Consider the following 14,907-nt stretch of genomic DNA (forward strand, 5'->3'; position numbering starts at 1 on the left):
CGGGCCGTCGCGGCCCCGGGGCCGTCGCGACCTCACCGGGGCCGTCGCGACCTCACCGGGGCCGTCTCGGTCTCACCGGGGCTGTCTCGACCTCACCGGGGCCGTCCCAGCCTCACTGGGGTCTATTTCCATTTTTATAACTGCCTACTGGTTCTCTCCATTTCGGAGTCCCACGGGAAGTTCTTCAAAGTCAACAGGTCCAAAACTAAAGTCATTCTTCCTATTTTCATACCTGGTCCCCTCAAGGAATGGTAACATGATCCCCTCAGCTGTCAAAGCTGGAAATCTGTTGCATTCTTTTTTTAATCCTCACCCAAGGATATTTTTCCATTGATTTTTAGAAAGAGTGGAAGAGAAAGGGAAAGACAGAGAGAAATATCGGTGTGAGAGAAACACATTGACTGGTTGCCTCCTCCACACGCCCTGACCAGGGCGAAGCCTACAATTGAAGTACGTGCCCCAGACTGGATTTGAACCCAGGACCTTTTGGTCCATAGGCCTATGTTCTATCCACTGAGCCAAACCGGTTAGGGCAGTTTGTTGCATTGTTGCCACCCCTGATCTTACCTCCCACATGTAATGACAGTTTGGGTCCTGCAATTCCACACCCCCAACTCCCCTACTTCTCTCAATCCTACGGCCAATTCCTTAGCTCCCTTCCATGGCTTGACTCTCAGAAACCTTGTTTGTAAGTCTGTCTCTAGGAGTTCACCCTCCCACTACCCATTCTTGTTTTGTTAGGGGTTTTCCTAAATAAATTTCTGTTTCTTTTTCATTTAAGCAAATATTTAATGATGCCTCTGTGCCAAACAGACACTCTGCTAGCCACTGGGGATATAGTAACAAATAAGACTGTCTTGGTTTCTCCCTGAATGTCTTTTCTAAAGGAATAAAAAATAAATTTCAGGCTGAGGAATTAAAAAACCAAACGTTCACAAAGCAAGTGAATATAATCATGGGAAATGTTGTGAAAGGGAGAAGACAGTGCAGGACACGACGAGAAAGTGTGAGTAGAACTGCGGAGGCTGCTCTCCTTAGGGAAGATGACAGAGACACACACACAGGACTTGGTGATGGTTAACGGGACGAGGAAGGTTCCCAGGTTTCTGCTGAGCCGCGGGTGGACGGCTTGTACCATTTAGCAAAAAAAGGCAGCATAGGAGGAGCAGGTTAAAAATTAGGTTTTAGATGGTTGCGATGGTTGGATATCTGGGTCTACAGACCAGAAGCTGCTCTAAGCTATAAAATATATATTGGGAGCTCCTCACCTTTTATGTGGTAACTGAAGCCATGGTGTGGAAAGACTGCCTAGCAGCAGTGAGAAGAGGATCCAAGATAAAACCCTAAGAAACCTCCAAAACCTGAAGACCAGGCACAAGAAGGAGCTGCAAAGAAATCCAAAGAGAAACAGAGAAAGAGGAAGAAAACCCAGGATCACAGGATGAGAGAGTTTCAAAGAGGCAGCAGGATTGGATGGTGTCTGAATTTAAACCCTTGATCTACCCCCTACTAAGATGGAACTAGTTACTTAACCTCTCTAAGGTCCAGCTTCATCTGTACAATGGGATGACAACAACCTATTTTAAAGAGCTGTTAAAGAATTAAATGAATAATTCATATGGAGAGCTGAATACTGTACGTACTCAGCATTCATTGTTTGTAGTAGGAAGGAGAGGTCACCTGTGACAAAGACTGCTGAGAGGTCAAGATGAAAACTGCAGTGTCCACTGGATTTATTTAATGTGTATGTCACTGGTGACCTTAGCAAAAATAAAAATAGTCTTAGTGAAGTGATGAGGGTCAGACTGGATTATCTCTAGATAATCACTTTAAAAAAAGTTTTTATTGATTTCAGAGAAGAAGGGAGTGAGAGAGAAACATCAATGATGAGAGAGAATCATCAATTGGCTGCCTCCTATATGCCCCCTCCGGGGGCCTGAGCCCAAAACCCAGGCATGTGCCCTGACTGGGAATCAAACCATGACCTCCTGCTTCATGGGATGATGCTCAACCACTGAGCCACACTGGCTGGGCAATAATCACTTTTATTAGTTTCTTTAGAGCATTCTCACCATGTCTTATACAAATAGCAAAATATTAAATACACAGCTCTGGCCCTGGCCAGTGTGGCTCAGTTGGTTGTGCACTGTCCCATGCACCAAAAGGTTGCAAATTCGATTCCTGGTCAGGGCACATGCTCAGGTTGTGGGTTCAGTCCCCAGTTGGAGTGCATATGGAAGGCAACTGATAGATGTTTCTCCTTTCCTCTCTCTCTAAAAAATAAAAAACCCCACACACATATTTAAATACACAGCTTTGTACTCCCCCACCCGTCTTTTACAGTATAGCCTAGAGACCTTCCTGTATCAATGTGTGGAGAACTTTTTCTTATTTTTCTTTATACATCCCCATTATATTCCGCTGTGTGGATACACTACGCTTTCCTTTTAAAACAAATCCCTTTTAAATGGGCATTGTGGTATCCAAGAATTCCTTTACAAACAATTCTTTATTAATAGAGACTTGTAAATTTACCTGCACTGCACACACAATGAAATGACATATCTGTGTAGAATAAAGTTCCTAAAACTGAGATCTGGATTGAAAAGGAAATGCACTTTGACAGATGTTACCCAACTGCCCTCCAGAGAAGTTAAATCATTTTGCACTCTCACCAGTAATGGATAAGAGTCTTTTCTCTTTTCTTTTCTTTTTTCTTTTCTTCTTTTCTACTTTTCTTCTCTTCTCTTTTCTCTTCTTTTCTTTCTTCATTGTCTTCTCAACAGTAAGCATTGTCTAACTTTTGAATTTTTACCAACCTGACAGATGAAAATTGGTATCTCAATATGGTTTTCATTTGCAATATTTAATCTTCTGATGTAATTAAAAATTAATTTAAGACTGAGCAGCTATTCTTATGATTAAGGGCTAGTAGGCATTTTGAAAAGCAATTAAAATTTTTTTCCAGACTCCAGAGCTATAGAAATATAAGCAGCTTTTTTCCCCCTGAGGAACTTTGCTGGTGTTTTACTTGAATGACTTGGCTTTTTGGTACCCTTTGTATTCTGAAGCAGTGTCTTAAGGTCTGATACTAGTGTTTATTGCGTATGCAACATCTCTCAAATCAGTGGAGACCCTGGACACTCGTCGCTTAAGACTTCTGAAAGTCTGAGCTGAATTTTTTGAAACCAGCTCCTTCTACTTCACAGTCCTGTGCTGTGTTCTAGTCTGTGACTGACCATCTTAGAGTCACTGACTTTCTTCAGTCTGTTTTTCAAGGTGAGGGCTGCCCATGTACAAACACCTTACGAAGAGTCTGCTTAAGGGCCACCAGGTCAGGTCTCTATATCCTGGCTGGCGGTAAGCATGGTGCCCACTGCAAAACTAAACGCATGTTTCAGAAAAAAAAAAAAACACTCTCATGTTTAATGGCTGTTTCTAGACGAAACAGTTTTTTGGTTTTGTTTTCTTTTTCAAATAAATCTACACAAGAAAATCTGGTCAAAATTGACTCCTAATGTAAACTGTGCCAACTAGCACATAATTAGAAGTTACAACTTATTTCATGGTATTATTTGAAATTTCATATGTTTTCAATTCTAACTACCCTTACAGAAGTTTTATAAAAAGCTTTTTTAGCCCTAACCGGTTTGGCTCAGTGGATAGAGCGTCGGCCTGCGGACTCAAGGGTCCCAGGTTCAATTCCAGTCAAGGGCATGTACCTTGGTTGAGGGCACATCCCCAAATGGAGGAGGCAGCTGATTGATGTTTCTCTCTCATCGATGTTTCTAACTCTTTATCCCTCTCCCTTCCTCACTGTAAAAACATCAATAAAACATTTTTTTAAAAAAGCTTTTGTATAAAAAAAGTTACTTCTTAGAAAATACAGAACATGAATTAAAATTAATTTTGATTTTAAAATACTATCAATTTTCCTTTTAAAAAAATTCCAAAAATAATTGTTCATTGTAAAAAAAAAAAATTCAAATATCAGTAAATATACAAAGCGGAAGTACAAGGGCCTCCTCCCTCCTCTCTCTGCACGCCCATTCCCTGGTTGTAGACACTGTTTACAATTGGTATATGCATCCTTCCATATAAACTGTGTGTACAGAATGCATGCACACTACAAAAACAAAGCACACCTGTTCTTCTATAACTTGCACTTTTTTAAGCTCAACGTGTATCAGGAGCTATTCTTTTCTACTGCTTTACGTTGCTGGCCTTTTGCTATAAAATTAAGACATGAAAAACTTAACAATATAGAATACACTCTTTTTTCTTTTTAATAAAGAGAAATATTCTAGGTTCAATGAACACAACTTTTAACCACATCAACAATGTCTAGCAATTCTCAAGTCTGTATTAATAGCCTATCTTCCAATGTTTCTCACTTTTTCATCTAACTCACCCTTCTGAATTAGGAGGGTAGACTGTGGTTCCTAAACTCAATAGAAACAAATGGATGCCTTTGTTCATGCCTCTCTTTTTAGTCAATTTAAGACTTAGGTCCTACCTGATTTGGCTCAGTGGATAGAGTGTCGGCCCTTGGACTGAAGGGTCCCAGGTTCAATTCTGGTCAAGGGCGCGTACCTAGGTTGCAGGCTCAATCCCAGGCCCTGGTCAGGGCACATGCGGGAGGCAACCAATTATGTGTCTCTCTCACACCAATGTCTCTCTCTGTGTCACTCCCTCTCCCTTCCACTCTCTCTAAAAATCAATGGGAAAACATCTTTGGGTGAGGATTCACAACAACAAAAGATTTAGTGAAGATAGGAACATTTCTAGTGCCCTTTTACTTGTAGCCCCCCCTAATTCCTTCCCAAGTAGCTAATGGGCTGTGGGAGGTGCAGCAAGTGTTGCCAAAACAAGAACATTTGTATACATGTTCATCTACCCTTGTTTTAATCAGACTATAAAATAAAGCATCGGCCTGCAGGCTGGGTCTTCTGTGTCCTCATCCAGGCACGGGCGATCCACCAAGCCCCAGCTGTATTCTCTCGTCTGTCTTTTCTTCAATCCTCCGCCCCTCTTCAGGTTCACCCTTGGCTGTGCTGGCATGGCACATAGATGTTTCAGAATTTTTTGGATTTTACAAAGAAAATACCCCTATTGTGGCCTGGAGTGGTACTTTATAATCAAATAATAGTATTTCTGCAGTGAAACATATGAATAGTCCCACTAAGGAAGATAAACAAAGATTATAAATAGCCTCATATCAGTTTATGTCACATTTGCTTCCAAATGAATGACAGGAACACTGAGTTTGCAGAGTTGTTGGTTTGGGGATTTGTGGACTGTGTGATTATCACCATTTTTGAGATGAGGAGCGAGGTACAGTTCTGAACATAGAAAGCCTAATTCCAGAGTCTCCCAAAATGACTTCATCATCTGCCCCAACCTGGATGATAAATGGAGTTAGGAGGCTCTGATTCTTATCTTTTCTTATTTCTCTTTTCAATATTTTTTATTCATTTTTAGAGAGAAAGAGCTTCAAGGCAAGAGGAAGAGGAAAACGAGCCCAAAACTTGGGCTTGTGCCCTGACCAGGAATTGAACCCACAACCTTTCAGTGCACTAGTTAATGCCCAACCAACTGAGCCACAACAGCCAGGGCTTTGGTTCTATCTTTAATTATACTATAACTAGAGGCCTGGTGCACAAAAATTTGTGCACTCGGGGGGAGGGGGGTCCCTCAGCCCGGCCTGTGCCCTCTCGTAGTCTGGGACCCCTCGGGAGATAACGACCTGCTGGCTTAGGCCTGCTCCCGGGTGGCAGAGGGCAGGCCCAATCCCTAGGTGCAGCCCCTGGTCGGGCTCAGAGCAGGGCCGATTGGGGAGTTGGGGTGCCGCCCCCTGTCATGAACAGAGCAGGGCGGATTGGGAGGTTGCGATGCCACCCTCAGTCACGCTCAAGGTAGGGCCGATTGGGGGGTTGGGGCACCGCCCCGTCACACTCAAGGCAGGGTCGATGGGGAGGTTGCGGCGCCACCCCCTGTCACACACAGAGCAGGGCCAATCAGGGGGTTGGGGAGCTCCCCCCTGTCACGCACAGAGCAGGGCCCATCAGGAGGTTGAGGAGCTCCCCCCTATCATGCACAGAGCAGGGCCCATCAGGCGGTTGGGGAGCTCCCCCCTGTCACGCACAGAGCAGGGCGGATCAGGGGGTTGGGGCGCCGCCCTCTATCACCCACAGAGCAGGGCCGATCAGGGGGTTGGGGTGCTGCCACTGTCACACTCAGGGCAGGGCCGATGGGGAGATTATGGCTCTAACTCGTCACACACAGAGCAGGGCCCATGGGGTGGGGGGGTTGGGGCGCCGCACCCTGTCACACACAGAGCCGCAGGGCGATCAGGAGGTTGGGGAGCTCCCTCCTGTCAGGCACAGAGCAGGGCCGATCAGGGGGTTGGGGGGCCTTCCCCTGTCAGGAACAGAGCAGGGCGGATAGGGAGGTTGTGGCCCCGCCCCCTGTCACACACAGAGCCACAGGGCAATCAGGGGGTTTGGGCGCTGCCCCCTGTCATGCTGATCCCGGTGCCAGGAGAACTCGGGGCTCCGCTGATCCCGGTGCTGGGAGGCATATTACCCTTTTACTATATAGAATAGAGGCCTGTTGCATGGGTGGGGGCCGGCTGGTTTGCCCTGAAGGGTGTCCCGGATCAGGGTGGGGTCCCCACTGGGGTGCCTGGCCAGCCTGGATGAGGGGATGATGGCTGTTTGCAGCTGGTCACACACCCTTCAGAATGGGGGTCCCCACTGGGGTGCCTGGCCAGTCTGGGTGAGGGGCTGATGGCTGTTTTCAGGCTGGGACTGAAGCTCCCAACTGCTCCTTTTTTTCTTTTTTCTTTTTTATTCTGAGCCAGCTTTAGCTCTGAGGCTCCAGCTCTTAGGCCTCCACTCCTGAAAGCAGGTATCTGGTTTGTTTAGGTTCTACAATTGAAACTCTGTATCAACTCCAGGTCTGAGATCCGGCTAGCTGAAAGCTGGTTTTTGGGGTTTTGTTTAGCTTCTATTTTTGTAACTATGTTTCAAACTGCCAGCTCAGAGGCCTGCAGCGGCAGGCGGGGAACTGGAGTCCTCCGTCACTGAAGCAAACAAGCCTCATGTTAGTTTCAAGCTGCCTGGCTGCCGGCCGCCATCTTGGCTGGCAATTAATTTGCATATCACCCTGATTAGCCAATGGGAAGGGTAGCGGTCGTACGCCAATTACCATGTTTCTCTTTTATTAGATAGGACTAGGCAGTTGATCTTCCCAGGGCAAGTCTTGCTATCTTTCTAGTCTCTAGAAAATCCTCTGTTGGCCTAGATCAGTGATGGCGAACCTATGACACGCGTGTCAGAGGTAACATGTGAACTCATTTTTTTGGTTGATTTTTCTTTGTTAAATGGCATTTAAATATATAAAATAAATATCAAAAATATAAGTCTTTGTTTTACTATGGTTGCAAATATCAAAAAATTTCTATATGTGGCACGGCACCAGAGTTAAGTTAGGGTTTTTCAAAATGCTGACACACCGAGCTCAAAAGGTTCCCCATCACTGGCCTAAAAGAACATGGACGCCCAACTAGCTTTTATCTTCAAGATTCTAGTTTTTTGCATTGTGTTTTTCTTCCAAAAATAAAGATATTGCCAGAAATATCCTTTCACAGATAACTGTCTTTCATTTGGCTGATCACTGGCATGTCATTAGCACTGACAAAGACGATACTGTTCCCAGGCTACTGAAAACAGTAATTAATTTTCTTCTTTTAATCACCCAATATTTACAGACTTAAAAGTGACTTATGTAAAACCTACATTATACCAGCAGAGACAGATAAAGCTAAGCCATTATATGGTTAGAGTCTCTGGTTGGTTTAATCAACCCCGAGAAAATTTTTCTCTTGGGTAACTTTTTTTGAAATGTGGCCAGTCTTAGGGTCCAACCCATTAGCTCTTTTTTTCTTTACCAAATAAACTGGTTTGTCCTATATTTGTTTATACCCTTGGTCTCCTGAAGTAGGCTCACTTTTTAACTACTCCACAAGCCCATAAAAACAAGCATACAGCTATTTTAAAAATGTCTAAAGGTTTTCATTGCTAATGATGATAGTGAGGAAGAGGTCCTTGCCTCTACCTCTCTCTCTTCTTCTCTTTGCCCAGACAAAAAAATTGAAGATTCATCAGCACTTCAGAAGTAAACAGAGATCCTAGCATTTTACTACAGGAAATAGGTCTGGGCTCTAGGGTAACACTAGAAGAAGGTAAGCAGGAAGGGAAAGGTATTCCCACAAAAAAGGGTGGATAGTCTGGCCAATTTTAGAAAATCAAAGCCCAGCAATCTTTATTTCACAGCCTCTCCCTACCTACACAAAGCATCAACAACAGTATGTCTTCTCTCAGGCTCTCCTACTGAGGTTTGTTTCCAGACACTCCAAATGCACAACAAAAACAGGAACGACACTACACTCTGAAATAAAGGAATTCTTACTAAAATGCAAGAAGAAACTAAAGACATGCATTTAGACATGCCAAAATCAGGTTAGCCAAATGTACTAACACAGACATGAACACTTTGCTAAGTGATGTATTAGTACAGGTCAGCTGTTCAGCTGGAAAGTTTTATGTGGTCATTACAAAAACCACTAAGTCTTTACATTCCCCCAACCCTTAATAGAACAGACACAAAGAGCTACCAGAAATTTCTCACATATATAAAATTATATTCTACACCCGAAGACTTTTAGAACCATGCTGGATTTTAGTAAATGCTCTAAAACTAAGTATCTATTTCTAGCTGCTATACCAGCAACACATATCCTGTTAAAAATCATGCCAAACTGAAACAGAGAGAGTACTGTTCTGTAACGTTCTATGTGTCAGCCTTCCAGCTATACAATGAAAGCATTCTTGTCCACCCCACAGGCCAAGCAACTACTATTCCAACTCTGCACAGATACTGCCCTAGACCAGCACTTTGCAAAATGTTTGGTCTTGAGACCATTTACACCCTTAAAATAGAAGACCCCCTAAAAGCTTTTGTTCTTTTGGGTTAGAAATATATTTATTACATCCTATATAATAAAAGGCTAACATGCAAATCAACTGAACAGCAGAACAACCAGTCACTATGACATGCACTGACCACCAGGGGCTGCTTCCTGGTGGTCAGTGCGCTCCCACAGGGGGTGCGCCATTCAGCCAGAAGCCCTGAGCTGGGTTCACGGCTGGCAAGCGCAGTAGCGCTCCCACCTCCGGGATATCCCCCGAGGGCTCCTGGACTGCGAGAGGGTGCAGGCCAGGCTGAGGGGGAACCCCCCCCCCCACCACCGCCCTCAATGCACAAATTTCGTGCACCGGGCCTCTAGTTTGAAATAAAAGTATTCACAAATTCATTAGAACATAATAAAACCATTGCCTGTGAACATAAAAAAAAATTTTAAAGGAAAGTAACTATTTTCCAAAGAAATAACAGAAATACTCTGAGATAAGGAGTGTTCCTTTACATTTTTTGCAAACATCTCTAACATCTGTCTTAAATAGAAGATAGTCTGATTCTCACATCTGCTTCTGCATCCAATCTGTTGCCATATGTTGTTTTGGCTGAACTCTGGTTGGGACAGGGGTGGGGAATCAGCCTTACACGAATGGGCAGTTGGAAAAGGGAGGGGCATTTTAGTAACCATTTCAGATAACTGAGGATATTCTTTGATACTCCACTAAAATTCAACAAGTGGTTAATTTTTTAAAGGTTAAATTGTATTATGGAATCTGAAACCATATCAGTGATTTTAAAAAACTGTATTACATTTAAATTCAATACGCTGTGCTGTACTTGGAATGGGTACCTATGGATGATTTTGTGAACTCACACACTGTTCAATTGGAAGATACTAGTTCACTGAGTTATGCAGCTATTCCAGATGTTGTCATATTTCATTATACAATATCTGAAAAAACCCCACTTAATATCATTTCTGATGCTTATAATAAATCCAAATGTTCCCAAAATCTAATTTTCACTTAAAAGCTCAAAGTTTATCATTGGCAAAAACAGTTTTTTTGCATTGAAGTGATGGGCTCACTTTATTCATTTCTGAGAAACTGTCAAGTGTGAATAACTCTATAGTTTCTCCACTAGTTATTCTTCAAGTAAAAATGGTATTCCAAGAAAAAAGTAGCTAGTGCAACTAGCATCTCAAATGACTGCACAAGTGATTTTCTCAAGAAAACCAATGGTACTTTAGCAGGAGAAAGCTTTAAAGAGAACTTTCCGTTTTACCATAAAAAACTGTGCTCAAAGGTTGAGATTTAATAAACGTGCTAGTATTTTCACTGCTTTGCCCTAAGTGAAACCACCTTCAAACACACACACACACAGAAAACTGTGTGTGGATGGTGGTAAAGAATACAATGATTACTAGTACAGTCTGGTGCCACTGCCTTGATTCATGGTACAGCATAGTATGGTTTTACTCAACACTGCTTTTCACCTTAAGAAGAAAGTGTCAAAATGAAAAAGACAAATAACTTCAGTAGCATTATGAAAATAATTTGACCATGACCCACTGAAAGAATATGAGGAACCCCCAGGAATCCACAGGCCACACTTTTGAGAACTGCTGTCTTTTATACTTTTACCTATAAGCCCTGGCTATACAAATGGCTAGCATTTTCTCACATGCAGTTCTATCCCATCACAAACACCAAGAGGTAGTTATAACTTTTTTGCTATGCAAGACTTTGAGCCTCAAATATAATATACAGGAAATGACGTATTCCAGGTCTAAGAAATGCTACAATTTTTCCCTTCATGGTGAAATACGTTGAAATAGGAATTTTTATTTAAAATATGTGCTATTATATAATGTCCACAATATTTCTCTTTCATAATTTAAGGGGAAAAAACAAATGTGTAAGCTTAGAAATGGAATGTTATTAAGTAAAATTTTAACAATAAACTAAATTTCATCTTTATGTGCAAGATACAAAAAGTGAATGAGACAGTCACTTAAGATTATAATCTAAGAAAGACACATCATACAAGGTGGCAGAATGTAATGTCTTAATAAAGAAATAAAGTGCTATGGAAGTGTTACGTGTTGCTGCATACCAGGAGTGGGCAAACTATGGCCTGCTGGATTCCAATGAACACAGCCAAGCTCATTCATTCAGGTACTGTCTATGGCTGCTGTAGTGCTTCAATGGCAGAGGTGAGTAGCTGTCACAGAGACCACATATGGCTCACAGAGGCCAAAATATTTACTATGTGGCCCTATGCAGAAAAGGTTTGTATCCTAGTGAGTGGATGCATCCACCTGGTGGGAGGACATCTTTTTCTTTCACAAAGGTGATTTATGAGCCTGAGCCCACCTGGCCAGGGAGACACAATTTCTTATTTTGCACAAAGGGGTTTGTGTGTGTGTACAGACTAGCCATAGTCATGAATCATGAGCATCTCTGAGTCACACCATGAAGATGAAGTAGATTTCAATATCAAAATATGTTTGGATTAGAAAGGAAGAATCTTCATTCTTCATATCCCTCCATTAACAACAAATGCTTTACGGAAAGAACATATATGAGATGCACCATATGTTAATATTTTACATTGGACTTCCATCAGAGATACTAAATCCGATGATTAAGCAAATTCCTATGAAAGGAGGTATTAGTCTCCAAGGCAGCAAAGGGGATATAAGGAGTCACTTTGTTTTCAGACACGTTACTGCCTAGGGCAGTAGCCGGCAAACTGCAGCTCGCAAGCCACATGCGGCTCTTTGGCCCCTTGAGTGTGGCTCTTCCACAAAATACCAGCTCTTCCACAAAATACCGACTTCTGTGCATGGGCCACGAAGTTTCAATTGCACTGTACGTGCGTGCCCGCACGTGGTATTTTGTGGAAGAGCCACACTCAAGGGGCCAAAGAGCCGCATGTGGCTCGCGAGCTGCGGTTTGCCGCCCATGGGCCTAGGGTAGACAAGAAAGAATTGAAAGGAGCTTTGGTAAAACAGAAAGGAAACACCACAGTACAGGCTTCCATGGCAATATGCTTCAACTCTTCCCTATGAATGACTCTCGCACGTAAGTCCTCATACTGCAATGTCAAAAGCACGTGCATTGCCTGGTTGGTGATGCTCAGTGGTTGAGGGTCGACATATGAACCAGGTGGTCACATATGCCCAGGTTGCAGGTTCGATACCCGGGAGGAAGGAAGGGGTGGTAGGGGTATGTGTGTGTGTGCAAGCTCGCGCGCGCAGGAGGCGGCCAATCAATGATTCTCTCTCATCACTGATGTCTCTTTCTCTCTCTCTCTCACCCCCCTTCCTCTCTGAAATCAATAAAATATATATATATATTATTATTAACTAGAGGCCCGGTGCACAAAAATTTGTGCACTCGGGGGAAGGGGGGGTCCCTCAGCCCAGCCTGTGCCCTCCCGCAGTGTGGGACCCCTTGGGAGATAACGACCTGCTGGCTTAGGCCTGTTCCCAGGTGGCAGAGGGCAGGCCCAATCCCTAGGTGCAGCCCCTGGTTGGGCTCAGAGCAGGGCCAATTGGGGAGTTGGGGCGCCGCCCCCTGTCATGCACAGAGCAGGGCGGATTGGGAGGTTGCGATGCCACCCTCAGTCACACTCAGGGTAGGGCCGATTGGGGGGTTGGGGCACCGCCCCCTGTCACACTCAAGGCAGGGTCGATGGGGAGGTTGTGGCACCACCCCCTGTCACACACAGAGCAGGGCCGATCTGGGGGTTGGGGAGCCCCCCCCCCCCCCTGCACGCACAGAGCAGGGCCCATCAGGGGGTTGAGGAGCTCCCCCCTGTCACTCACAGAGTAGGGCCAATAGGGGAGTTGGCACACCGCCCCGTCACACACAGAGCAGGGCAGATCAGGGGGTTAGGGCGCCGCCCTCTATCACCCACAGAGCAGGGCTGATCAGGGGGTTGGGGTGCCTTCACCTGTCATGAACAGAGCAGGGCCGATGGGGAGGTTGTGGCCCTGCCCCCTGTCACACACAGAGCCGCAGGGCAATCAGGGGGTTTGGGCGCTGCCCCGTCACACTGATCCCGGTGCCGGGAGGCCTCTCAGCTCCGCTGATCCCAGTACTGGGAGGCATATTACCCTTTTACTATATAGAATAGAGGCCTGTTGCATGGGTGGGGGCCAGCTGGTTTGCCCTGAAGGCTGTCCCGGATCAGGGTGGGGGTCCCCACTGGGGTGCCTGGCCAGCCTGGGTGAGGGGATGATGGCTGTTTGCAGCTGGTCACACACCCTTCAGAATGGGGGTCCCCACTGGGGTGCCTGGCCAGTCTGGGTGAGGGGCTGAGGGCTGTTTTCAAGCTGGGACTGAAGCTCCCAACTGCTCCTTTTTTTCTTTTCTTTTTTTATTCTGGGCCAGCTTTAGCTCTGAGGCTCCAGCTCTTAGACCTCTGCTCCTGAAAGCAGGTATCTGGTTTGTTTCGGTTCTCGAAACTCTGTATCAACTCCAGCTCTGAGATCCCAGCCGGCTGAAAGCTGGTTTTTGGGGTTTTGTTTAGCTTCTATATTTGTTACAATGTTTGAAACTGCAGGCTCAGAGGCCCACAGCGGCCGGCGGGGAACGTTGGAGTCCTCCGTCACTGAGGCAAGCAAGCCTCATGTTAGTTTCAAGCTGCCTGGCTGTCGGCCGCCATCTTGGCTGACAGTTAATTTGCATATTGCCCTGATTAGCCAATGGGAAGGGTAGCGGTCGTACGCCAATTACCAGGTTTCTCTTTTATTAGTGTAGATGAGACTTAGTCCTGGCCAGCATGGCTCAGTGGTTAGAATGTCAGCCTGTACCTGGGTTGCAGGTTTGATCCTCAACCCGAGTCAGGAGCAAACAAATGATGTGTCTCTCACATCCACGTTCGTTCGTTCTCTCTCTCTCTCTCTCTCTCTCCCCCCCTCCCTCCCTGCCACTCTCTAATAAAACAATTGGGAGGGGGGGGATTCTCGGGTAAGGATTAACAAAACAAAACGAATTTCTGTGAGTAGCACAAATACTGACCTGACCATCGAGCCTGGTAACATGGCGGGCACCTAAGAGCACAGAACCCCAGTTCAGGGCCCTCGTGTACGCAGCAGAGCCAGCTGAAAGTCTCATTCCCCGGCAGAACCTCAGGGCCCAGGCCACCTCCACATAGCCCGATGCTTACCCAATCAACAAGCCCCAGAGCACCAGCCATCAGCCACATCGACACGCACCTTCCGAAAAATGAACTGAGATGCTCTACTGACTTGACTTTAAAAACCCTATCCCACTTCCCCTTCCTCCAAATCTCACCTCCCAGCACCAAGCCTCTATGCTGGACTGACTTCACTCTTTTGACAGTAAAAAAAAAAAGGTTTCCACACTCAGCTTTCAATCTTGAGTTTCATTTTTCCTGAACAGTTGGAACATTGGAAATTGGAGTTACTACAGGGAGAGCTTAGCGCTGAGGGAAAAAGGTCATTTGGGGATGCAACAAAGAAGTGTTAAATGCCGAGTACATATGCTTCTAATGCTTCTAACCATTATACCGTATTACCTCTCAACATAAGCAGAAGAGTATGAGGATTGAGAGCAGGCCATTTGGTCAGGAGAGATTACTGTGATTCCTAGAGCAGTTTCAGTAGAATGGTGAGTAGAGGGAAAGTGGAAGTAGAGAGTTCCCATCACTGCCTAAGGAAGTCTAGCACTAGAAGACAGAAACGAAACTGAATAGCAATGCAGAAAATAAACAGGTGACTATATTTCGATTTTTTAAAGTTAGAGAAAACCTATGCCACTTGTAATACAAGAAAAATAGAAGTTGTTAGAAGATTAAGGATAACCAGAGGAGGGAAATGATTATGTGGGCATAATTTTAGAGAAAACAAGAAAGAAGGGGAAATAACACCTTTTCTACTGAGCCCAGAAAGGTCAG

The 14,907-nt window shown here is 44.8% G+C and overlaps 1 protein-coding gene across 12 annotated transcripts in view; it reads right to left on the reverse strand.

Annotated features, from left to right (window-relative positions):
• SPPL3 (signal peptide peptidase like 3) overlaps window positions 1-14,907 on the reverse strand; it is a 108,505-nt gene that overhangs the window by 41,222 nt on the left and 52,376 nt on the right. For 3 of the 12 annotated variants that reach the window (XM_036354196.1, XM_036354194.1, XM_036354198.1), the window contains exons 2-3: window positions 2,676-2,819; window positions 1,681-1,760 (exon numbers count right to left, since the gene is read on the reverse strand). The exons of 2 other annotated variants lie outside the window; for them this stretch is intronic. Coding sequence is in view for 4 of the 10 variants with exons in the window: in XM_036354191.1 (XP_036210084.1) it covers window positions 233-258 (26 nt within the window). In the remaining 6 variants the exon portion in view is untranslated. Of the gene's footprint in view, window positions 1-232; window positions 274-1,643; window positions 1,761-2,675; window positions 2,820-14,907 lie in introns of those variants that run through there. 7 more of the 12 variants (XM_036354197.1, XM_036354195.1, XM_036354199.1 and 4 more) reach the window with 3 other exon arrangements.

This window comes from Myotis myotis, unplaced genomic scaffold (genome assembly GCF_014108235.1).
Source record: "Myotis myotis isolate mMyoMyo1 unplaced genomic scaffold, mMyoMyo1.p scaffold_m19_p_20, whole genome shotgun sequence".
Lineage (NCBI taxonomy): Eukaryota > Metazoa > Chordata > Mammalia > Chiroptera > Vespertilionidae > Myotis > Myotis myotis.